The sequence below is a fragment of the Podarcis cretensis genome (assembly GCF_951804945.1).
Source record: "Podarcis cretensis genome assembly, chromosome: 13".
Taxonomy (NCBI): Eukaryota; Metazoa; Chordata; class Lepidosauria; order Squamata; family Lacertidae; genus Podarcis; species Podarcis cretensis.
Window position 1 is genome coordinate 38,862,558 of NC_137182.1, and position 22,993 is coordinate 38,885,550.

The 22,993-nt window shown below is 47.1% G+C and overlaps 3 protein-coding genes and 1 long non-coding RNA gene across 5 annotated transcripts in view; 3 read left to right on the plus strand and 1 right to left on the minus strand.

Moving 5' to 3' along the window:
• Positions 1–1,002, minus strand: part of LOC307201845 — a 3,478-nt gene extending 2,476 nt beyond the window's left edge. The window contains exon 1 of the long non-coding RNA XR_013832767.1: positions 898–1,002. This is a non-coding gene — a long non-coding RNA (uncharacterized lncRNA). The remainder of the gene's footprint in view (positions 1–897) is intronic.
• The window catches only part of TMC4 (transmembrane channel like 4), a 16,316-nt gene extending 894 nt beyond the window's left edge, over positions 1–15,422 (plus strand). Inside the window, exons 3-17 of one of the 2 annotated variants that reach the window (XM_079951319.1) lie at positions 1,028–1,262; positions 2,125–2,273; positions 2,377–2,538; positions 3,722–3,807; positions 3,896–4,041; positions 4,136–4,283; positions 5,854–6,027; positions 7,184–7,347; positions 8,054–8,180; positions 8,517–8,614; positions 10,722–10,908; positions 11,148–11,278; positions 12,548–12,703; positions 13,247–13,325; positions 14,685–15,422. In XM_079951319.1, the coding sequence (XP_079807445.1) occupies positions 1,028–1,262; positions 2,125–2,273; positions 2,377–2,538; positions 3,722–3,807; positions 3,896–4,041; positions 4,136–4,283; positions 5,854–6,027; positions 7,184–7,347; positions 8,054–8,180; positions 8,517–8,614; positions 10,722–10,908; positions 11,148–11,278; positions 12,548–12,703; positions 13,247–13,325; positions 14,685–14,738 (2,096 nt within the window). In that variant the 3' untranslated portion in view covers positions 14,739–15,422. Of the gene's footprint in view, positions 1–1,027; positions 1,263–1,333; positions 1,716–2,124; positions 2,274–2,376; positions 2,539–3,721; positions 3,808–3,895; positions 4,042–4,135; positions 4,284–5,853; positions 6,028–7,183; positions 7,348–8,053; positions 8,181–8,516; positions 8,615–10,721; positions 10,909–11,147; positions 11,279–12,547; positions 12,704–13,246; positions 13,326–14,684 lie in introns of those variants that run through there. The other variant, XM_079951320.1, reaches the window with a different exon arrangement.
• Positions 15,423–16,441: 1,019 nt separating this feature from the next.
• On the plus strand, positions 16,442–22,286 carry LENG1 (leukocyte receptor cluster member 1). The gene is made up of 4 exons (XM_079950358.1): positions 16,442–16,654; positions 19,301–19,474; positions 20,236–20,489; positions 21,503–22,286. The coding sequence occupies exons 1-4, from the start codon at positions 16,523–16,525 to the stop codon at positions 21,714–21,716; spliced, it is 774 nt and encodes a 257-aa protein (XP_079806484.1). The 5' UTR covers positions 16,442–16,522; the 3' UTR covers positions 21,717–22,286.
• On the plus strand, positions 16,661–19,294 carry SPOUT1 (SPOUT domain containing methyltransferase 1). Its single transcript, XM_079950357.1, is given in 4 exon segments — positions 16,661–17,279; positions 17,281–17,394; positions 17,398–17,676; positions 17,678–19,294. Coding segments are annotated over 4 exon segments (1,122 nt in total). The 5' UTR covers positions 16,661–16,817; the 3' UTR covers positions 17,945–19,294.
• Positions 22,287–22,993: the final 707 nt, after the last annotated feature.

A 22,993-nucleotide genomic window follows, 5' to 3' on the forward strand; every position in this document is an offset into this window, starting at 1 on the left:
TTCCCCCCTATAGATTGCTGGTTTGATCTGGGACTGATTGGTTACAAAAATCCTCTAGCTTTTGAAATCTGTTGTTACTCTACCACTGTCGCCGCCTGATCTGGAAGCATTGTGTGCTTCCGCAAACGGAATCCTGGAAGGGGTTGGAATGCAATTTAATTAAAAGTGGGAGAATGGAATCAGCTTCCATTTGCAGGGCCACTTTTTTTAAAAAAAAGACTTCTGAGGAAAACTCATCAGCAGTTGGCGAACCTCTGGTTCACTATGATCGACTTTTGAGGGAGGGGATGGTATAAACATATCAGGCCCTCTTAAGGAGAGATGCTGTGGAACTTGACAACGAGCATATAGATAGAATCTGGGACCTTGTAATGGTAATAATAACAGCCCCAGAGCTACAATTTCCAGAGTGGTTTTACAATCCTCCTACACAGGGAACTGTAGCCATGGGAGGGGAATAAGGAGGTCTCTGAACAATTCTCAGCACCCTTAACAGTTCCCAGAATTCTTTGGGGAAGCCTTGATTGTTTAAAGTGGTGCCACAATGTTTTAAATGTATGGTGTCAGTGTGGCCTAGAAGGGGTCAGCAAACTTTTTCTGTAGAAAAAGTTTTCTGTCCCTCAGACCTTGTGGGGGGCCAGATTTTTTTTTTTGGGGGGGGGGGGAAATGAATTAATTCCTATGCCCCACAAATAACCCAGAGATGCATTTTAAATAAAAGCACACATTCTGCTCATGTAAAAACACCAGGCAGGCCCCACAAATAACCCAGAGATGCATTTTAAATAAAAGGAGACATTCTACTCATGTAAAAACACGCTGATTCCCAGGCCAACCACGGGCTGGATTTAGAAGGCGATTGGGCCGGATCCGGCCCCCGGGCCTTAGTTTGCCTACCAATGGCCTAGATAGTATGTTGGCTTTTTCTAAATGCATGCACTGATACCTGGTGCAGGATGCATTGAAAATAGGCTGCTGCTTCCTGAGCCTTGAATGCCTCCTGTCGTATTCTGCTTCCTCTCTCCAGGGTCCAGCTGGGGTCGCCATGGCCCGCCATCTCTCTATCTCCAGCTGCCAAGCAACCAGACACTACGTTTCCGTGGCAACAAGGCAGCGGCCTGGAGAGCCGCTTGGGAGGAAACATCCAAATCTGAGGTTGACCCTCAGGAACTTGTCCCAGAATTTGTAGGAGGGGAGGAAGAGGAAGACAGCAAGCCACTGAAAGAGCTGCCTCTCTGCCTTGAGGAGAAACGGAAGCTCAGGTAGTGCCAGGATGCCTGGGTCCTTGAGAAGGGGGTGAGGACTGATACTCAGAAAACCCAAGGTCCTGTGGCCCGAGGGCACATGCAACCCTCAGCTTAATTTAATGTAGATGTTGACCTTATCTGCATACACACCATAACATTTAAAGCACATTCCCCTCCCCAAAGAATAATGGGAACTGTAGTCTACCCCCTCACAGAGCTACAATTCCCAGCACCCTGAATATCAAATGGGGGTGACAGAAAAAGAGGGAGAGAAAAAGGAGATGGCCCTGCCCACCTGTGGTTCTCACCAAAATATTTTGGTGGCCCTTCCGCACCACCTGTATACAGCCCCTGACAGGAAAAGAAGACCCCAGGTTTTCCAAACATTCTCATGGGGTAGAGAAAAGGGAAGCAAGAACATCTAGGAAAGAGAATAAGTGTTTGATGAATTTCTTCTAAAAGACAGATGTGCCCAGTTGTGGGGGGACACAGGTTGCAAGGGGAGGGGTGTGTCTTGACTGGAGGGTGCTGCACAGCAACTAACGCTTAATCTATAGGTCACAGCCGCATCCATTTGAAGCACACAGCTTTCTTCAAATAACTGCGAACTGCACTTTGTTCACCGGGAAATGTTGGGAAGTGCTCTGTGAAGGAAGCTACAGTTCCCAGGGTCCTTTAGGAGATTCCATTTGCTGTGTGGATGTGGCCTCCGTGACACATTTGTGTGGAAAATTAATTAACATGTAGAGAAGCTGAGGGGCAGCGTTTTATAGCATTTTGAGATATGGTGCTGTATTAGTTCATGTCAACACTCTGAGGTTCCCAATAAGCCACCTGGGTTCTTTTCCTCCTCCCTGATCCTCCACCCCCTTTCAAGAGTTCTGCAGGAGCAAGCAGCCAGCAGGCTGAGTGGTTGGGAGCTCTGGCATGTATGGAAACGGAGGACTTTCCGGCGTGTGAGGAGCCAAGCAAGCTCAGCGGTCGCCTATGGGGAGATGTGGAGGAGCACGCTTCGCCACATTGGAGGTATGGGGAAGGGGCTCTTAAACGTTTAGTGGTGAGGGGGACAGAGTAGGATATGTTTTGTGTTTCATGGGCTTGTCCAACTTGTCATCTTCTCTCCACACAGGCCAGTTTGGAACAGGGATCCAGTCCTACTTTAACTTTCTCCGTTTTTTGGTCTTGATGAATTTTGTTGCCTCCCTGCTGGTGGCAGGGTTTGTGATTGCTCCGAATGCGGCCTTTGAAGCCTTGTCACTCAATCGGACAACTCACCAAAACAGCAGTTTAGGTAAGCCATTGAGTAAGGAGGGATCCTGATTAAGGTAAGGAGTTATTTAAGTCTTCAGCAGGAGCTGGACTTCCAAGGTTTATTGAGGCATGACATTTCTCTTTGAACAGGACTCCTGTGCCTTGGACAGCTGTGTAGGAGGGAGAAGTCAAACAGGTGTAGCTTCTCCATCACTGTATTTCTGTGGTGTGTGACCTGGTGTATAGTCATACCTCGGGTTGAATGTGCTTCGGGATGAGTGCGTTCGATTTGCGCTCCACGGCTTGCACATGTGCAGACACTTAAAATGACGTCATGTGCAGAAGCGGCGAAAAGCGACACACGCAAACATGCCGTCGCTGGTTACGTTTGCTTCTAGATGTGAACGGGGCTCTGGAACAGATCCCGTTCGCATCTAGAGGTACCACTGTATTTCTAAGCCTGTAATGCAGGCATTAAAAGCTTGTCAAAAAAAAAAAAAAAAAGATGACACCCCACTGGGAAGGGGAATGGAGCTAAGAGGGTTGAATTACAGACTCCAGGAACCAATTCTGTAGAAGGGAAGGAAACTAATTTCATTAGAAAAGGGGTACCACAAGGTCAGATATTTTGGTCCTGGTCTTGTTATTTTCTTTTTGAGCCCTAGGCAGGAAGGCGTTCTGCTGCACTCAAATAAAACAACTCACCCCTCAAACTCTGTAACAAAGAGACCTTATTTTTGCATTCAAAAATATATTATGCAAACGCTAATTATGTTTCCATGTAGTTACCTTGTTCTCCATTATTTCTTGAGTTTTTCTGATTTAGATCTGAAATAATGGAAGCAGACATCTGTTGTGTGTGCATGTGTTAAGGTGATGACATAGAGGAAAAGGAGTAGTAGGAAAGTATGGAAACATCTCTGTGACACTAAGGGCTAGGCACATATTTCTAAAAGTTTGAAGTTGAGCTTCTCCAGATCCTCCGTCCCCAGGAATATATGTGAGATATTGCACTTATCTACCAAATCCACAGAACATACAGCCCTCTTCTAAAAGCAGATCAAAGTATCTCCCTTTCCACCCTATCGGATCCCAGGACTCTTGGGTTCACCAAGAGATTAACAGGGTCTAACAGGCTAGAGAGCAATAGGCTTCAGGACTCCTTGATTCTGTGGGAATGGGAATGGAACAGGGACAATGATCTCTTCTCTCTTCCCTTTCAGTGAATGAAGCTTGTCTGGCTTACAACCCCACACCCAGAGGCTTGGTCAGCTTTTTTTCCTACGTAATGGACCTTCTGTCAGGCAAGGTGAGAGACTGGATCCCCAAGAAGAAACTGTAGGACGCTGCAGCAGTGATCCATTTTCAGTCTTAGTGTTCATTTCTCTTCCTGACAGAGTTTCATGGAGCTCACCTACCTCTTCTACGGCTACTACCAAAATTCAGCTGTCAATTTTGTCGGCTTCTCATACAACTGCCCTCTGGCGTACGTACTGACAGCACTCTTCTACCTCCACTTCTCCCTGATGTGGATTGTACGGAGGTGAGGGCAACTTCAAGTCATCTTCCACACACCCCAGACAGAACAACAGCTCCAGGAATCACCTTCCTCTTTCTCTCCTACCCACCTTCCGTAGATCAGTCTATTGCCTCAAACGTAGCCTGGTTAGTGAAGATGCTTCCCTCGGATCCTACAGCAACAAAGTCTTTGCCGGCTGGGATTTTGGCCTGGTGGAGCACAAGGCGGCGCAATTAAAGCACAACAGTATTCGCTACGAACTGCGGGTAAGACAAAGCAGGCAAGCCAGAAAAAGAGCTCAAGGCGTGCTAGTTGGCACTTAGGATTTGATTTCAGGGGTCTAGTACAAGGTCTACTCATGGCCTCAGGCAAAGATGTAGACAAGGATGGGGAATTGGATCTGGCCATCAGGATAGATCAGGCATAGGCAAACTCAGCCCTCCAGATGTTTTGGGATTACAACTCCCATCATCCCTAGCTAACAGGACCAGTGGTCAGGGATGATGGGAGTTATAGTCCCAAAACATCTGGAGGGCCGGGTTTGCCAATGCTTGGGATAGATCATTATCTCCTCCACCCACTGTGGACCAACTTTGACAGGTGAGCAGCAGCACCCATCTGTCAGTCACCTGGCATCACTGTGATATCACACATGATGTCAGACATAGGGCAAGTAGGCATGGCTTGGCTGAAGCGGCCTAGTGGGCCAAGTGGGGAACCTGTTGGGCTTAATTAGGCCTGTGGGCCAGATTTTATCCTCCTTTGGCTTAGATCCTCCCTCAGATGCTTTGCTGCAGCCCTAACAGGAGAAAACCCAAAGCTCATCTCCCAGAATTCCCACATCACACATAGCTTGATCCTATCTCTTCCTAATTCCAGTGACAAACTATTCTCTGCCTGCTACCCGCAGCTAGAGCTTTGTCACCTTTCCTGAAGTCTACTTCAGGGTACCTGTGCCACCACCTCTGTTTTGTTGGATTCCAACTCCTGTCTGCCCTAGCCAGCATGAACAGTGGCCAGGGCTGACAGGAACTGGGGTCCAATGACATCTGGAGGACCAAGGCTCCTAATTCCTGGTCTAATGGGTGCCTCCCCAGACAACTGGAGAGAGATTCCTCCCAGAGTCACTCGAGCTGATGAAACATCAACTGTTCCCTCTGGGGTTATTTGCCTAACAGAGCTGGTAAGTAGCCGCCAACTTTGTTAGGCAAAATAAGCCCAGTACTAGTGTAATTTGGACACTAAAAATGGCAGCTAGGGTTGCTATCTCCCACCCCACATCCCCTCAAGCTCCAGTGCTTTTCAGCAGCTCTGTCAAGAGGGTGAAATTCAACAGGTGCAGTTTTCTACCCAGTTCTCCTTTGCATGCTGCATACTATGCTTGTTGAAATTTCTGCCTAGCTTGCTGTTGTTTAAAAGCTACCAGAGCTTTACCAAAAAGGTGGCAACGTTAAGTACATTTGCCTTCTTAACTCCCCATCGAAGCACTGCTTTTTAGCAGTTGAATGGCAGGCAGAAATTCAACAGAGGCATCTATCTTCTTCATCTGCATCTGGCTTTGTTGGATTTCAGCCTGCTTTTCCCCCCTGTGCTGCAGGGTGGGACAGCTGAAAGCTGCTAATTGCATTTCAGCTTTTGACAAGACTTGCAAGCAACACAGAGAACAAACGCTTTGATTACTTTTTTTTTTTGTCCCTGGAGTTAACTAATATCCAGAACAAATGAAGATTTGGATAGGAATAATCTCACAGGAGATGCACACTGCTTATCCCCGCCCCACCCAAAACCCTGGGGTGCTCAATGGTCTCTTTCTCACCTCTTCCTCCCCATCTCCAGATGGATCTAGAAGAGGAGGCAGTTCGCAGGCGCCAGGCAGAGATGACCACGGCACAGCGCGCCAGGCTCTACGTCCTCCGGGGGGTGCTCAATATTCTGGTTTTGGGTCTGCTAGGAGGATCTTTCTACTGCATCTACCTGGCAGCGACATATTCCCAGTCACTGCTGGGAGGGGTAAGGAAACGGCTCTCACTTCACACGCAGGAGGCAGTGACGGTCACTAACTTGGATGCCTATAAAAGAGGATTAGGCAAATTAATGGAGGAGAGGCTATTGATGGCTATTAGCCATTATGGCCATGCTCTGTCACCACGGTCAGAAGCAGAAATGCTTCTGGATACTCGTTGCTTTAAACCACAAGAGGGAAGATGCTCTTGTGCTCAACTCCTGCTTGCTACTTTCCCACAGGCTACTGTGAGAACAAGATGCTGGACTAGGTGGGCCATTGAACTGGTCCAGCAGGCTCTTATTATGTTTTTAAGCTGAGGCATGTGGGTGATATTCCTGGGTTGACTCAACACCATAGCTGTCAACTTACAGATTTGAAAATAAGGGACCAGCAGCCTCAAAAATAAGGGATCAGCAGCCAAAATAAGGGATTTTCCAGGCACAGGTATGTTCAATTTCTGAGTCCCTCCGAGCCAAAGGCAGAAAGCCCAGCCAGCAGCCAAACGAAGCCTCAAGCGGTGGTTCCCACAGCGCAGCAACCCAGCAAAGGGGATGCAGCAAGGAAAACCACCGTCACCTCTCCGCTGGGAAGTGCTGAGCAAAGGCGAGTCCCCAGGCAATGCGGCCGGGCACAGGGCATGCAAGCTCCACCCCCCAGTCGTTCTTAGACTCCTTATTGGGTAAGCAATGCAGCCAAGCAACACAGTTGGAGCCTGCCTCCTCCCTGGCCGGGAGGGAGGGAGGGAGGGAGGGAGAGGAGCTGCTTCCTTTGAAGCCCGGGAAATTTAAGGGACATCATCAATAAGGGACAGCAGCGGGACATGGTGCTGGGATAAGGGAGTTTCCCACCAAATAAAGGACGGCTGACAGCTATGCTCAACCCTAGCCTTCCCATTGTCTAGATGAGCAGTCCAAGTATTGGGGGGGGGATGGACTGAGATTCTGTTTGCAATGGCTCTGTGTCTTTAACAGCTGCACAGCAGGCAGAAATTCAGCCAGCATAGCTCTGCCCATCGGTGCCTCACTACCTGCCTGCTGAAGTTCTGCATGTATGAAGCCCGGTTTCTCACTCTCGGAGAAGGCAGATACAAACCTTGCTCCATTTCTCACTGCAGCCATCTTGCCCCAAGATTAACCTCTCTCTTTCTCTCTCTTTCTGCAGACAGACTCCCAAGTCAAAGGCCAATTTGTCCTGGAGCTTCTGGTGGCTTATCTCCCGTCGGTTGTCATCACAGCTGCCAACCTCATTGTCCCAATGATCTTTGAGGTCATTGTTCAGCTAGAGAAATACCCACTCAGCTTCCAAATCAAAATCACGCTTCTCAGGTACAGGAAGTGCTGAGTCCTTGGGAGTGCCTGGGACACACCGGCCTCCTCTTGCAGAGGCACCTGTTGCTTTCACCTCTGAGTGACGGACGGGTGGGAGCCAAGGCCATCAGTTCCCCTTGGTGAACAGTAGGGAGCCTGTCTGGATCACAGTAGCCCCTGAATTATTTTCAGCTCTGTTCTGAATCATAGCCAGGGCCAGGTTAACAATCATGCTAAGTAAGTCGCAGAATGGGTGCCATTTACAATGTTTCTGTGAGATCTCCATTGTCAGCCATTGCTTCCTGCAGTTCCTGAATTCTCTTTGCAGGAACTGTACCATCATAGCTCAGGGATCATGCTTGGCTAGTGAAGTCAGGCACTAGTTGAGGGCTGGGCTGGCTTCAGGGGCCTGAGACTAGACCCTGAGTGGGGCAGACGGTCAGTTCATGCTCTCATTTTGCATCAGGCTCATCCAGGCTGCAGGCAGCAAGGGCCAACAGAGCTGGAACATAACAAAATTGCATCCTACTGTGAGTCTGACCATGGGTCCATCCAGCTCAGTGCTGTCTACACAGACTGGCAGCAGCTCTCTAGGGTTTCTGATGGAACTCTTGCAGCTTTACCTAGATTTGCCAGGGACTTGAACTTTAGAAGACCAGGAACAGGCCATCTCTCCCCCACCCACCCCCCACTTTCCCTACGTGTCAATCTTTCTGTCCGATAGGAGTGTCTTCCTCCGTCTTGCAAGCCTGGTGGTTCTTCTCATCTCTCTCTGGAGCCAGATCACCTGTGGTGGAGATAAACAGAACCCTGAGTGTCAGAAATGTGGCTATAACAATCATCTCCATCCGGTGAGGTTAGAGGGAGACAAGAGGTTTGGAGCCAAGACTCCTGGGTTCTCTGGGTGGAGAATGAGTGGGCTAGAAATCATGATGCCTTAGCTCCCTAAGAGGAGCTAGAATTCAGCTGGCAGCTGCAAGAGGTGGTCTTTCCCTTGCGGGGGCAGAATTTTGTCCAGCGGGGTAGGGATAAAGAACCATGACATGAAAGTTTAGGTGGCTTAAAGAAAGGGCTGTTCTCAACTATGATTCCTCAATTATATGGGAGAGAAATTGTGGGGCAGAGGGGAAATGGATAGTTATAAAATAAAATAAAAATATTGAAGTGTTTTCCCCCTGTCCTTCCAGTGCTGGGAAACCTCTGTAGGGCAGGAGATGTACCGGCTGATGATCTTTGACTTGCTTGTCATGCTGCTTGTCATGCTGTTTGTGGAGTTTCCAAGAAAGTAAGTGTTTGATACCCCCCCCCATGTTAGGTTTACTTGCTTTCTTAAATCCCACCCTTTGACTAGAGTCCTCAAAACGACTCCCAATGTTTATAAAATACAATTGACACACCATGGACCATATGCTAAAAAAAACCCTACAACCAGCCCCAATGGAACAAGTGCTTCCCCATCTGATGTCCTTTCCCACAGAGCATTGGTATAATAACATGGCCAGCATTAAATCACTTGGTTTGGAGATTTGTTTAATTTGGTGGTGGGGCTTATAGTTTACAGCTTTTGTGTTTTTCCTTCCTTCCTATGTATGGGTTTAGTTTGGCCTGCCAGCTGAGAACGGATTGTTTCCATACCAAGAATTCCCATACTGTCTATTATTCCGCCACTTGAATCCAGTGGATTCACCCTGTGGAATCAAGTCAACATTGTTGCCCTCTCACTGTATTCCATTGCTTTTGTGTTGTTCTCCTGTCTTTCTTCAAACCTGCTTTCTCTGTCTTTCTTTCATTTAAAATGCAGTTACAGCACCAACCTGTTCTATGTCGACTAACAAAATGCTATTGACGCTCTTAAGGGTTACTGTGGCTTTAAGGAGCAACTTCCTCCTTGCCCCCACTTTCCTATTCGGCATGGTAATAACATTGCCGATGACAGATTTTTAATTGCTCCCTAATTATAAGGGGAGAAGTGGGGGAGCTTCCATTACTGATTTCCCCTCATTATTATTTTCTTTTCATGTTTAAATTATGAGATAGAGCTCTGTTGAAATAAAACTAGCAATAATAAAGTCTGCTACATCCCTAGACAGGAGTCAGAATGCACCATCAGACTTGATGTCATCCCTGTGTTTGTGTCATGTAATAAATTACTTTGGCTGCAGTCCTATACCCTTACTGGGAGTAAGCCCTACAGAACCTAGAGGGACTTGCCTTTTGAACACATGCATTAAGGATTACGTGGTTTTCCACACAAAGTAATTAAAATACAAGTAATAATGTTTGTTTGTTTTTGTTTCTTCTTCCCACTCCCCGCATCTGTTATGCTGATGTTTAGGCCCTTCTATCCCACACTAACCTCATTCACTCAGGCTCCGAAAATCTGAAGCAAGAAAGGCTCAAAAGCAATTTTAGTATTTTGTGTGAAAATGGCATTTTCCTAGTAAACATCCCTGCTTTAGTTCCTGTACCCGCCAATGCTGTTTAAAACTTGTATACATTTCAGAATAATTAGCATACTATATAATAAAACCATTCCCCACCACCACCCTTGGGAAGATGCAAGCCTAGCTTGCCTAGTGTATAGCAAGCCTAGTGTATAGCAACCAAGGGTGCCAACTTGAATAAAATATTTGGGAGGCTCACCTCACATAATCGATCACAATATGCTGCATGCGTACATCATTTGAATGGCAGTGCCCATCAACTTTGCGGGAGCTCAGCTCCCCTCAATTTTTTTTTAGGGGGCTCGGAGGGAACTTGGCCCCTAGGAGTTGGCTCCTATGATAGCAACAGAGTCCTGGGCACCAGTGGTGTAGCAGATAGGATGTTCTACCTGCTAGGTAGACCCAGGAAGACCTAGATTCCTATCCTACCATGGCCATGAATCTCAGTGGCCTTGGGCCAATCGCACGGGTGGTTGTCTTCAACTAAGTTCTACTCAAGAGTAGGCCCACTGAAATGAATTAAGTTATTCATGTTCATTAGTTTCAGTGGGTCTCCTCTGAGTAGGACTAACACTGGATACAGCCCTTTCTCAGTTTTCTTCAACCTTAGGTTCCCAAATATTGCTAGACTTCAACTGCTGTCATCTCTGACCATGGGCTATACTTACTGTGGATGATGGGTGTTGTTGTCCAACAACATCTGAGAGACCCAAGGTTGAAGAACACTTGGACTTAGCCAGACCTACTTCACAGGGTTGCAGCAAGAATAAAAGGAGGTGTGGGGTGGACCATTATTTGCCACTCTGAGCTTCCCGGAAGAAATTTGTAGTATAAATGGAATGAATGACTGGAGGAACAGAAGAGTACGTATTTGTGGCTGGGCTGCAGGTGTCAGATGCCAACTGTGGGATCCATGCCTGCTTTCAGCTTCTTTTCTTTGCCTTCTAGGTTGCTGGTGACTGCCTTCCCTACCTGTCGCTTGCTGAAATTCTGGGGGCAGCAGGAGTTTGTGGTGCCTGGCAATGTCCTGGACCTGGTGTACGGGCAGACCCTGTGCTGGACGGGGGTTCTTTTCTGCCCGCTGCTGCCTGTACTCAATACCATCAAGTATATTGTAGTCTTCTACTTGAAAAAGGTGACCCTGGGGATGGGGAGTGTTTAATCCGCTTAACATTTCTCCAACTGGGTTGCAACCCTCATTTCAAAGTTATGAATGTTCTCTGGCTATGAACTGGGCAACCTTAGTTGCAAAGGATTCTGGGACATGTTCAAAGTGGCATGCTTAGTTCAGTGCGCCATCTGCCCAGGCCTTCCGGGATCACAGCAGGAGGGTCTCCTGAGCTCTTCTACATTTTCTTTCCCTCTTCCTTCCAGCTAACCCTCTATGCCAATTGTCGTCCGGCCGAACGGACGTTTCGTGCCTCCAGCTCCAACTTCTTCTTCCTGTTGGTTTTGCTTTTGGGTCTGGCTATTTCCTGTGTCCCTGCCCTCTACAGCATGTTTGTGTAAGTATAAATGCACCCCCTCTGAACCCAACCGCCTCCCAATAGCTGTAACAGAGCCATTTGCAGCCACAATTGTTGTTCGCTGCTGGCACATCTTGTGTCTTAAATCTGACTGTGGGGACTTAATGTGCTCCTTTGTGCAAAATTGCTTGCCCCCGCCTCTAAAAAGGGAAACCCAGAAGGGCTGGCCAAAGTATAGTGAAAAACCAACACTAAGGTATACACATGGGCAGTTAATGACCAAGGTCCTTGCAATGAAGGACATGATGACAGAATTAGAGAATTAAGAGCCTAAATGGCTGGCTGCTCTATAAAGAATGGAGGGCTAAGTAGAGAATTTGGAAACCATTAACGCTGTAGGTTTGGAAGGGTCTGCAGCTCAGTGGTGGAGAATGTGCTCATCATGCAGAAGGTCTGAGGTCCAATCCCTGGAATCATCAATTTAAAAATTATTTTGCGATGGGAAGAACTCTGTTCATCTAAAGCAAGGGTGAAGAACCTGTTGCCCTCCAGATGCTCCAGAACTACAACTCCCAGCATCCCCAGCAAAGTTAGCCAAAGGCCAGCAATGATGGGACTGTTGTCCTGCACTATCTGGAGGGCCAAATGTTCTCCACACCTAATCTTGAACAGCTTGGTGTCAGTCTGAGTAGGCAATTCTGAGCTAGAAGGACAGTTGGCCCAGCTCTGTAAAAGGCAATTTCATACTGCTCCCTCATCTGAGTGAGAGAAGTAACTGAGCAAGGATCCCTTTGCTGTTAGATCTGTGGTTTCCCATTCCCGCCCCCCAAGATCTTGTTATGGGTTTGGAGGGTCAGTATGGATGATACCCATGGGGTCCTTTCAAATCTCATGTCTGTGGTCTTAGAATCTATGAGAGACAACCTGCTGAATCAGATTAGTCTCTTTGTTAAAGTAAAGGCCTTGGTTGGACAGTTAAGTAGTGCAATTTGCATAGGATAATAGAATCATAGAGTTGGAAGGGACCCTGGGGGTCATCTAGTCCAACCCCTGCAATGCAGGAATCTCAAGTAGATCATACATGACAGATGGCCATCCAACCTACCCAAAGAGGAGACAAATGAGTGAGCCTTTACCAACCTCACCTTGCTGGAGGTCATCATTATCCTTGTAGTTGTTTCAACAGACAACTGGCCCTGCAGAAGCTGGGAATATTTTCGTGGTAGCTTTTGATGCTTTTGAAGTTGCCCTTCACACCTGCCACTGCCAATCCTTCTGCTTTATCCCTGCTCTCTCTCTCTCCTCCAGTTTGCCTCCTTCGAAGGCCTGTGGTCCATTCCGGGGGGAGCCCACTATGTGGAACACTGTCAGCAGTGCTATCTCTGAGTTACCCCACACTGCCCGGGACTTCTTTGGATATGTGGGCTCCATAGCATTTGCTGTGCCCTTGTTCCTGCTACTGAGGTGAGAAGGAGCTGGGTATCGGAATGGGATGCTAGTGTGGTAAGGTTCAGGTGTGGATTTGAGGAGGAAAAGAGAGAGGTCTTCTGAGTCCATCTTGTGGAATGGAAAACACTGATTTATTTAAATTCTTTTTACCCCATTGTTAAGGTGCAAAAGACACTCAGCATGGCAGTTTACAATGATCACTAGTAAGATGGCCCCTCCCCTCAGGTTTACAATCGAAAGAGCACAGCACAAAAGGAAATAATATTGGGAGGGAGGAGGAAAAAACCCAACACAGGTGCTAGTTTTAAGTTAAAAAGTTCTTTGGGGTTCTTTTGCTGTGTGGGGAAGCAAGCTCTCTATGGTTGCTCCTTCTCTGGTTGACCCCCTCCTTGCTATTCTTCTTTTTGGGATATGGAGGGAGCAGGCTCACAGTGCAGTGGTCCCATGATGGCAGAGGCTACTGTGTGCTGTCTTTCACCTGTATAGTCTCAGGGGAACTCCAGTGCCATTACCACCTGTCTCCTCTCATCTGTCTTTTTTCTTTTTATACCTTCCTAGCATCCTCATGTTCTTCCTCAAGGCACTGGCTGACTCCTACAGCTCTGTGGTCAAAGGCCTTAAATGGCAGCTCCGTTTGGTAAGTGGTTCCTAACAGTTTGGGGTAGCCAGTGTGATGCTTTTTAGGTGGTTTGGACTGCAACTCCCACCTGCATGGTCAATGGTGAGGGATGATGGGAGTTGTGGTCCAACAATATCTGGAGGATCCCACATTGTCCACATCTGACAAGGGTCGCAGTTAAAGAATGGGTGGGTAGTGCAATCCACTCTCAATCAATTTTATTCTATATAGCCAAAGGCCTTTACAATGGACGACAGAGAATAAAAGGAAACTTTTATCTAAAATCATAAAATGTAACCTGTTGTAGCAGTTTACAACATCAAAAGAAATTTACAACATAAAAATTTAAGATTGGAGTGCATTCACATAGCTGGAACGGAGCTTCTTGGCTGCCAGCGCAAATTTGGCTACCTGGTGTGTAATATATAGATGTTTATCTGCTATGAATTCCACTGTCACTTCCTGTGGGGATTGACCTGGAAGCCAATTAAGAATTGGCGATATAAATTTTCCTCTGGGTGTTGTATACAAGGGGCAAATCCAGCGCCGAAGGGTTCAAATTGGCAGACTCAGAGGAGGAAGAGATTAACAGTGTGGTGCACACATTAATAAATGTTTTGGAAACTGAGATAATTTCCTCTCTGTTAATTCTGTTATCCGTGGACACCAAAAAAGTTCAGTGGGAGAGATTCAGTCTCTGCCTTCTCTGATAGTAGGGCTGGGAATATGACACTTAAGCATCAGTCAAAGAGAAGACACTGCTTTGCATAAAGTTTACACGTGCATAGATCAGAGGTGAAAAATATCTGTCAAATGCAGCCCTTCAAGCCTCTCTCTGGCCCTCAAGTCTCTTCCCCAAGCCATGCTCCTCACTGGTCCTCTTCTACAACCACTGCACACACTTACTCTGGCTTTTGACACTTGAGGTGTATGTTTTTAGGACTCACCTTACTGTCTCCTGCCAGTATCAGGAGGAAACCTCTGCTGCCAGCCACAATAACCAGTGTGATGCTAGAATAATCTAACTTGCTATTCAGCAGTTTCTTTAAAGATATCCCGTCACTATCCTGGTTGTGTGTTGAGGGGGGGGGGGAGAGATGGGGGGGAGAGAGAGAGAGAAATTGTGGTAGGTGAACTCCATCCAAAATGGAGGGAGGGAAGGAAACCTAGTAGCATCCTCTCACCACCATTTCCAAAGTTGAGGGAGGAATTTTATTTCTTCTCTCTTAGAAGAAAGGCAGATCTCATTTTTTATTAAAAAGGAAGATCAAATGCTGAATAATGTTAGTGATTATATGGGCTCCTTCACTCAGTGCAGTATAGGAGAGATGATGAGATAAATGCCATTGTTTTTAATTTTCTCTTTCTGTCCCTCAGGAGGGTCAGGACAAACTTTTCCTGGTGAAACAGATCTCTGAGCTGAGCCAGTGAAGCAAATGGATGCATAATGAGAGATCTCTTTTTCTCATCAGAAAGAATGTTAGGATATCACTGATTTTGGCAGTATTGATTCTGCAGATTCCATCAGCTCTGTTCTTCCATGCTGGATCCCCTGGCTTTTTCACCATTCTTCATAGACAGGACTCTGACCAATTTTGCTCTACGACAAATGTATTGTTATGTTTTATGGGTGCCAGAATGGTCTCATGTACACAGATCCTTGACCCAGCTTTGAAGTGAAATGCTGCTAGATATGTAACTGACACAAGAAACAAACACCTGTTGGGAATTAGACTTCAGTGCTGCAATGAACCAGAGAACCATAGCTCAGTGGTAGATGCAAAATATCTGAGGTTCAATCCCTGGCATCTCTGGGTAGGACTGGGGAAGAGCCTGGTCTTAAAACATGGAAAGCAACTGACAGACAGTGTAGACATTACTAGGTAGATGGATCGATGGTGTGGTCTTGCCTTAAATCCTGGAAATAGGGTTGCCATATTTCAAGCAGTGAAAATTTGGACGGAAAAGTTGGCAAAGTTGTTGGACATAGGGCAACCCTACCTGAAAAGCTACAGTTCAATCAGTACAGACTCACTAGACTAACTTGGAGTCTGACTTGGAAGAAGGCAGCTTCCTGTGTTCCTAATATCTAAAAAAATATGTCCGTCCCCCCCCTTGGAACAGTGTTTCGTTATATGTAAATGTTATGCATATTCAATAAAATTTTATGCAATTTCTTAATTGGGTGACAGCCTACTAAGAAAGGAGACTTTGCACATTAGTTCAGGAAGAGTTGGGACATGCTGAAATTTATTTGTTTACCATTATGTAGTTATTATGAGTTCACCTGTGTTTTCTTAATGTATTTGATGAATGGTGAGTGGCTTTGGAATACTGGTGCTGAGGACACAACTGTGGCTGAAGTAGGGGAACTGCCTGCTTGGTAGGTGCACCCACCTTGTGGAACGGCCTCTCATCAGATATCAAAGACTTTATAAAAAAAATGCATTTTTGTAGACATCTGAAAGCAGCCATGTTTCTGGAAGTTTTTAATGTTTGATGTTTGGTTTTGTCCCTTTACATTTTGTTGGAAGCTGCCCAGAGCAGCTGGGGTAGCACAGTCAGATGGGCAGAGTATAAGAAATAAATTCCTCCTCCTAGAACTACACAGGGCCTCACATGAAATTGATGATTCAAATACAGTATAACACATAATTGAAAACGTTTCAAAAAGTGTAGCTTTATGCAATGTGTGTTGAGGCAAGAGGGAAATGACTGTTTCGAATATATGAAGACTACTACTGAGAATAAGCGGTAGTCGGTTTATGTCGGAGACTAAAACGGGGGTCATTTTCCGTTTCTGATGTAATCTGGGCACACGTGCAATAGAAGCTATTATTGGAAGAAGTCTTGTAACAACGTGTCGCAAGAACGGAGCACCTCCCGGGAAATCGGGGGTTTGATTTAGATGCAGTGACGCAGAGCCTAATAAATTCTCAGGCGCCGTCACTGAAACGAACGTGTGTGACTCTGCACCAATCAAGCCGCGGAACCAAAGGAGCACGAGCCAATCAGAACAAAGTACGAACTCAACATTCCGTCAGATTGTAAGAGCGGCGCGAGATGACGCAAGGGGCACGTACAGAGACGGCGCGAGCACCCCACCAATCAAAAGCAGAGGGCGGGACTAGACTGCCGGAGAATAGACTGACACCGGAAACGGAAGCTGGGAGGGAGGAGGACGGAAGCTTCGGAAAGAAACAGCAAGAGCCAAAATGAACATTCTTCCCAAGAAGTCATGGCACGTGAGGAACAAAGACAACGTGGCCAAGGTGCGGCGGGACGAGGCGGAGGCCGAAGCGCAGCGGCAGAAGAAGGAGGCCCGAGCACTACTCGCTGAACAGGAGGTACGTTGTCGCCAAGGCGCATGCGCGAAGATTTGCGCGTGCGCAGTTTTCTAGTCTGCGCGACGTCTCCATTGCGCATGCGCGTACTTTAGGCCTCTACTCTACCAGTTTAAATTGATGTCAAAAGGCAAACATATGAGGATGGTGGTTGGGCGAGTGGAACATGGCGGAGAAAAGCCAGGCGAAGCGCTTACGGGTGGGAGAAGACAGGACAATGGACTGGCGCAAATGGAAGCAGGAAAAGAAGAAGGAGAAGAAGAAATGGAAGGAGCTGAAGCTGTTGAGGAGACTGGAGAAGAAGATGATGCAGGAAGTGGCAGAGAAACAGAAAGAGGAGGCAGAGCCCATTGAAGATAAAGGATGCAACTACACAGTCAGCGTCGCCCTTCCGGGCTCCATTCTCAGCAACACCCAGTCGGCAGAGTTGCGGACATACCTTGCTGGGCAGATCGCCAGGATTTGCGTCATCTTCTGCATGGACGAGATTGTGGTGTTTGATGAGCAAGGGGAGGATGCAAAGACAGTGGAAGGTGAATTTGAAGGGATCAAGAAGAGAGGTCAGGCCTGTGTGCAGCTGGCCCGGATTCTGCAGTACCTGGAATGTCCCCAATACATTAGGAAGTCTTTTCCCCCCAAAACACCAGGACCTCCAGTTTGCAGGGCTCTTAAACCCCTTAGATAGCCCCCACCACGTGTGGATAGGTGAGGAATTGGAGTATTGGGAAGGAGTGGCTTTGTCATGACCCACCAAGCCTGGCCGGGGATCCTTTGTGAACTGTGGAATGCAAAAGAAGGTACAGATTGATAAGCAGCTGGAGGCAGGCCTTTGTGTTACAGTGCGTCTCAACCCACAGAAAAATCCAGAGAGCCAAACACAGAAGGGGGTGGTCGTTTCATCACACCAGCTTCGAACTGCTTCTGGGCTCTACTGGGGCTACAGTGTCTGCTTGGCATCCTGTCTGAGTGTTGTGTTTGCTGAGTCCCCGTATAAAGAAGGCTACGATCTCTCCATTGGAACCTCTTGAGCGAGGGACCTCTGTGGACCAGGCAACACTGCCTCCTTTCAGACATGCTTTGATAGTTTTTGGAGGCTTGCAAGGCCTGGAGGCAAGCGTGGACATGGACCTGAACCTGGAGGTCACAGATCCAAGCACCTTGTTTGACTTTTATTTGAATACCTGTCCAGGGAAGGGCAGCCGCATCATCAGGACTGAGGAAGCAATTCTAATCTCTCTGTCGGTGCTGAGACCTCATATCAGCGAAGCAGTGAAGAAAGGCAGTGGCCTCTGAATAGAAGCAGAAACTCAAGCATCCAACACGGGCAGACCATCATCAATCTTTACCTCTTCCAGCCAACTTAAGACCGAAATGTGAAGCTGGACTATCTTCTCTCTCTGTTGGGAGGTCAGGAAACTCACCTCCCTGTTGCCACTGGATGATTTGAGAGTGGAACAGGTTGGAGCATCCAGACACAAATAGAGGGGGAAAGGGGGAAGGACTTTGAGACTAGCTCAGCTGCCACTTCTCAGAATCATCAAACTTGGGAAACAGTGAAGACCTAAGTGTGGCGATTGACTGGGGGATGATGCCCTCTAGCCCAAATGCAATCTGTTGCAACCACATTCATGTTTAACACAGGAGCAACAACTTCATCCACAAAATTAAGACTGCTATACCTACAGTTTAAGAAGAAATGTATCAAGTTTGTGACCTAATGTGATAATATTCCAGTAGTATCTTGATCAGTGAAATGGTGTAAACCAGTGGTTCCCAAAGTGGGCAATACTGCCCACTGGTGGAGGGCAGTGCAATTACTTAGCAGAGCAAAAAGGACTATCAGGTGTTAAAAAGCTGGTATCACTGGATCAAGTTCATCAATTTTGTTGAATTAAATTAAATAGTTTTAATTGGGGGGGGAGGCAAACATATAAAAGTCAAGTATAATGAAGCACCTGAATTCATACACACTATTTCCAAAACTTGCTATATTAAATAGTTAACCACCAGTTACCATTGTTGTGAATGTCACTGTGCTTGATCCTGCATACATTTGAGCACGGAACAGAAGTGTTCCAGACATAAGATACCTCTTGCATTTCATAAAACATTATATATATTTTTCTATACCCAGGAGTGTGTACATATATGCTACTCTGCCAACTATGGATAACATTTCATACATCAGATTTAATGGGCCGTAGTCCACAGAAACGTTTGTCACAATAAACCTGATAGTCTTAAAATGCCACAAGAATTTGTGTTGCTGCTCTTGTGTTCGTATTGTATATATACCATGTTGCTGCTTTTTTGTTTATAACACTTGCTCTTTACTTCTGTCCACCCAGTTCTTTGTGAAAATACATGAGTTTAAAAGTGGTGGGCTTAGTGGTTCCCCAATACATGCACACACTTAATATTTTTGCTTTGTCCCAGTCTTATTCTATCATAGAATAGAATAGATTTATTGTTAATTTGGCTGCAAAGTGGCTATCTTGCAATAAGCCACAGGCTTTTAGAGAGTAAGAGACTGGGAAGGAAAGGGCAGGTTGGCTATCATAGCAGAGAAATATGCCACAGCAAGGTAACTATGCAGGCAGGGAGGGCAGGGAGTTGCACCTTGGGCAAATTCTTCTCCTTTGATCCTAGGCCCGGACTGAATTCCTACGCAAGAAAGCACGCCTGTCAGCTCCAGGAGGTGATGACAGCAGCTCGGACATCCTCACTTTAGGCTCAGAAAGGCCCTCACGCCATCTAAATCTCTTTCAAGAGCTGGAAGAAAGTGGCAACAAAGAATATGAGGAGGAGAAGAGGCAAGAGAAGGTAATGGGAGGAGGGGAGCTTGTTGTGGAGGCTTTCTTTTCAACAGCTGCAAACTTGGTGGTCTAAAGGGCTCCAACCCAGCCAGGGTGCAACATGAACTCCTTTGCCCCACTTGCAGAAAATAACTCTGGCAGAGTTGGTGTGGGGTGGTTTGGGTTCTTGCTACCCTCTGGCTGTGCAAGGGCAAAATGTGGAGGGCTAGTAGCATAAATATTCAGGGGTTTCTTTATCTGGCAAAGAAGTTTATTTTTGGGGCATCTGTTCCCACGTGCCTGTCATATATATATAGCCCTGGTTTGCCATGTCCTTTGTGCTCGATGTGCTCACCCTTCCAGAAAATATAGGCTTCTAGCTTCCATCCTTTTGGGTTAGCCTTCATCGTAATCTGTTACTGCCTGGTAAATACTCACTGGAAGGAAAAGAATATACTGCAGTGAGGGCCAGTGAATGGTCTGGGAGCATCCAATGCTGTAACATTGTTGAAGCTAAGTGGATAGAGTAGTATCTGGGTTGGGGATAGCCAATACAACCCCCTCCATATGTTGTTGGGACTCCAACTCCCATCAGCCTTAGCATGGCCAATGGTCGGGGGTGATGGGAGTTATAGTCAAGCAGCACCTTTGGCTTCCCCAATATAGATGGTCTGAATTTTGTTAAAGGGGGAATAGGGATGTAAGTTGACAGTCCATGGAGCAGTCTCGCACAGGCAGCATTAACAGTGCTTCGACTAACACTGCTTTGGGTTATTTCACTCCTCCCAGGAGCGTCGGGAAAAAGCTCTGGGTATCCTCACGTACTTGGGCCAGAGTTCAGCAGAGGCCCAGACGAGTCGTCCCTGGTACCAGGAGCTGCCAGAACGCAGTGAGGCCGTCACCAAAGATGAGAAGCTGAAAGGGAAGTTGGATCCCCTGGCCGAGATGGAAAGGCACCTGTGGAGGAAGAAGGGATCCCACAAGAAAGATGGGAAGAAAGAAAAGCGGGAGCAACAAGGAAGCGGAGGAACTCTGGCTTTCAGGTGCATTCCTTTAGCAGCCTAGGCCACAGCACAGAACACTGCTGCTCCTTCCTGCTGGCTGAGGCCAGACGCCCCAGACAACAAACACCCACCCTTAGGAGGTGCGGGGGAGGGAAACCACACATGTGGGAAATGCAAGGTGTGCATTTCAGGTAGCACCTCCCATCTGTAGGTGGCTGCTCTGAAAAGAGGAAAATGCTCTTTTGTATAAAGGGGAGGTTTACAGAGCAGCAGTTACAGCCAGGTCTTAAGAAATAGGTCAATGAGTGTGAGGGGTTGTTTTCCTCTTTTTGTGCTGCTTCAAACAATCCAACTCTCAGAGATCAAAGACTTAACAGTAATTTGTCAAAGTAATGAAACTGGCTCCTGCTCTGTTGCAGGGTGGGACATTGGCCCTGGAAAGGTGGTGGAGGGGGACTGGAAGTTCAGCCTTTAAGTATTGCCCCCTACTGGTCATGCAGTGCCCTGTTGTCAGGTGTTGAACGGAGAATATAGGGCAGGTGTGGGGAACCTTTGGCCTGACAGATGTTGCTGAACCTCAGTGCTACTCCTAAACTTGCGTCCCCTCCCCTACATTTTATTGGCAATAGCTTCTGTCGCCTCCCAAAACAGCAGGACAAGAGCACAAAACAAAGGATTCCTGTAGGCAGGATGGTGAGGATTACAGACATTTGCAGGGTCCCATCTACACTTCCGTTTTTAACCCAGGCATGCGGAACCTCAGCCCCAGGCGTAAATTCAGCTTTCTGGGGCTCTGTTTGGCTCTTGAGACTTTCCAGGCTGCATCCCTCTCACCAGCTCCGTTTTGCACCCTTAAACGCTGGTATTTTTTGCTGCCTCAGATGGAGGATAGAGGAGGATATGTAAGTGTAAAGAAGCTAGTCTACTGTTTTTCATATTATTTGCTTTTGTCTCTGGGCCTGCCTTCCACCAGAATGCCCTCTGCCAATAAAGCCTCTGGGCTGAAAAGGGTTCCCCACTCCTCTTCTTAAACCCTTTTGTTTCCATTTCAGGCCTGCCCCTTCCTCGGCATCGTCGTCATTGGAGCAACTGCGCCAGGAGAGGTTGCGCCGCGAGAAGGCAGAGCGAGCTCGTGCTGAGAGCCTTCTAGCCCAAAGGGCAGGCACCCTCCCACTCCAGGAGGAGGAAACGGATGAAAGAAAACGGGGCTACAACTCTCAGTTTAACCCGCAACTGGCAAGAAAGAGGGTCTGGGAACCACAGTGAGGTGTCGTGCAAGCGTGATATTACCAGACACCGTAATGAGACAATAGCAGTAGCAATGCTGTCAGGGAAAGCATGTTATCCTGCGGTATCAAGAGAGGAATGCTGTCAGAATCAATTTTCCTCAAGAGGAATATGCATATTTTTCTTCTTGCTTGATGCAACGTATTATTTATTGAATTCATACCCTGGCCTGGGGCGTGGACACGTTCTGGTCAATGTACAGTAATCAGGATTAGGCTGAGGAAGACTTTGGCATGTGGGCTTCAGTAATACGCTCACCTTATCACTATCGTTTTCTAGATTAGGGCTAGGCCAGAGGCTGCTCCACCAGCTTATGCAATCAATCAGTTGCCTGCCTTGGGACCGTTATGTACAATGGCAGTTGCATAACAAGTTCTGCCTATTTTCACCCCCGCCGCCTTCCAAGACCTCACCTCTCCCTATTCATCTTCGTTTTCCTCAAGGAAATTGGTATAGGCCAGAGCCTGTCAGTATTTATTGTGCAGGATATGTGTCAGTATCTACTGTGTTTTGAAATGGATTCTGGGCAATAAAGGACGCAGAACATCTGGTGCTTTGTGTTCATGAGTCTCCACAGGAAGTAGTAGCAGTGTCATCCTTCCACCAAAACGGCTCAAGGACCTGGAGGCAGTAACAAGAACATCCCTCTGTAGGGGAAGACATCTGCATGCATGCTAAAGTTCATGACAAAAAAGGCATGGAAATAAGCTTCCATCCATTTTTTAAAAAAATTAGTCTATACTTTTGTATATGTGTGAACGTGTGTCCTAGGCAATGCAGGCCAAAGTCTCCGTTAGAAGCCTGAATAAGCACTGGAATAGAAGCACCAACTGTGAAGGGGGAACATTAGAAAAACCCTCGAGTCAGGGTAGCTGCCAGACTGGCCAGGGCTGCTGTGAGTTGTAATTCAACATCTGGAGACAGCACTGTTTGCTGCTGAACTCTAGTAGGGGAAGCTAATTTCAATGTACACATAAATCTACATTCCCTCTTGTCACCCAAGTAGTACTGGGGGAAGATCTCTTCTGTTGTTTAGTCTTGTCTGACTCTTCGTGACCCCATGGACCAGAGCACGCCAGGCACTCCTGTCTTCCACTGCCTCCCGCAGTTTGGTCAAACTCATGTTTGTAGCTTTGAGAACACTGTCCAACCATCTCGTCCTCTGTCGTCCCCTTCTCCTTGTGCCCTCAATCTTTCCCAACATATTTCCCAAGAGAGTGCTGACTAAGCATGATCCACCTGGGGCAGGAACCGGC

Coding starts and splice junctions, on each gene's coding strand:
- LENG1 (XM_079950358.1), top strand. CDS start 16,523: ATGAACATTCTTCCCAAGAAGTCATGGCACGTGAGGAACAAAGACAAC. Junction 16,655..19,300: donor CACTACTCGCTGAACAGGAG/GTACGTTGTCGC, acceptor CTTTGATCCTAG/GCCCGGACTGAATTCCTACG. Junction 20,490..21,502: donor GGAGGAACTCTGGCTTTCAG/GTGCATTCCTTT, acceptor TTTCCATTTCAG/GCCTGCCCCTTCCTCGGCAT.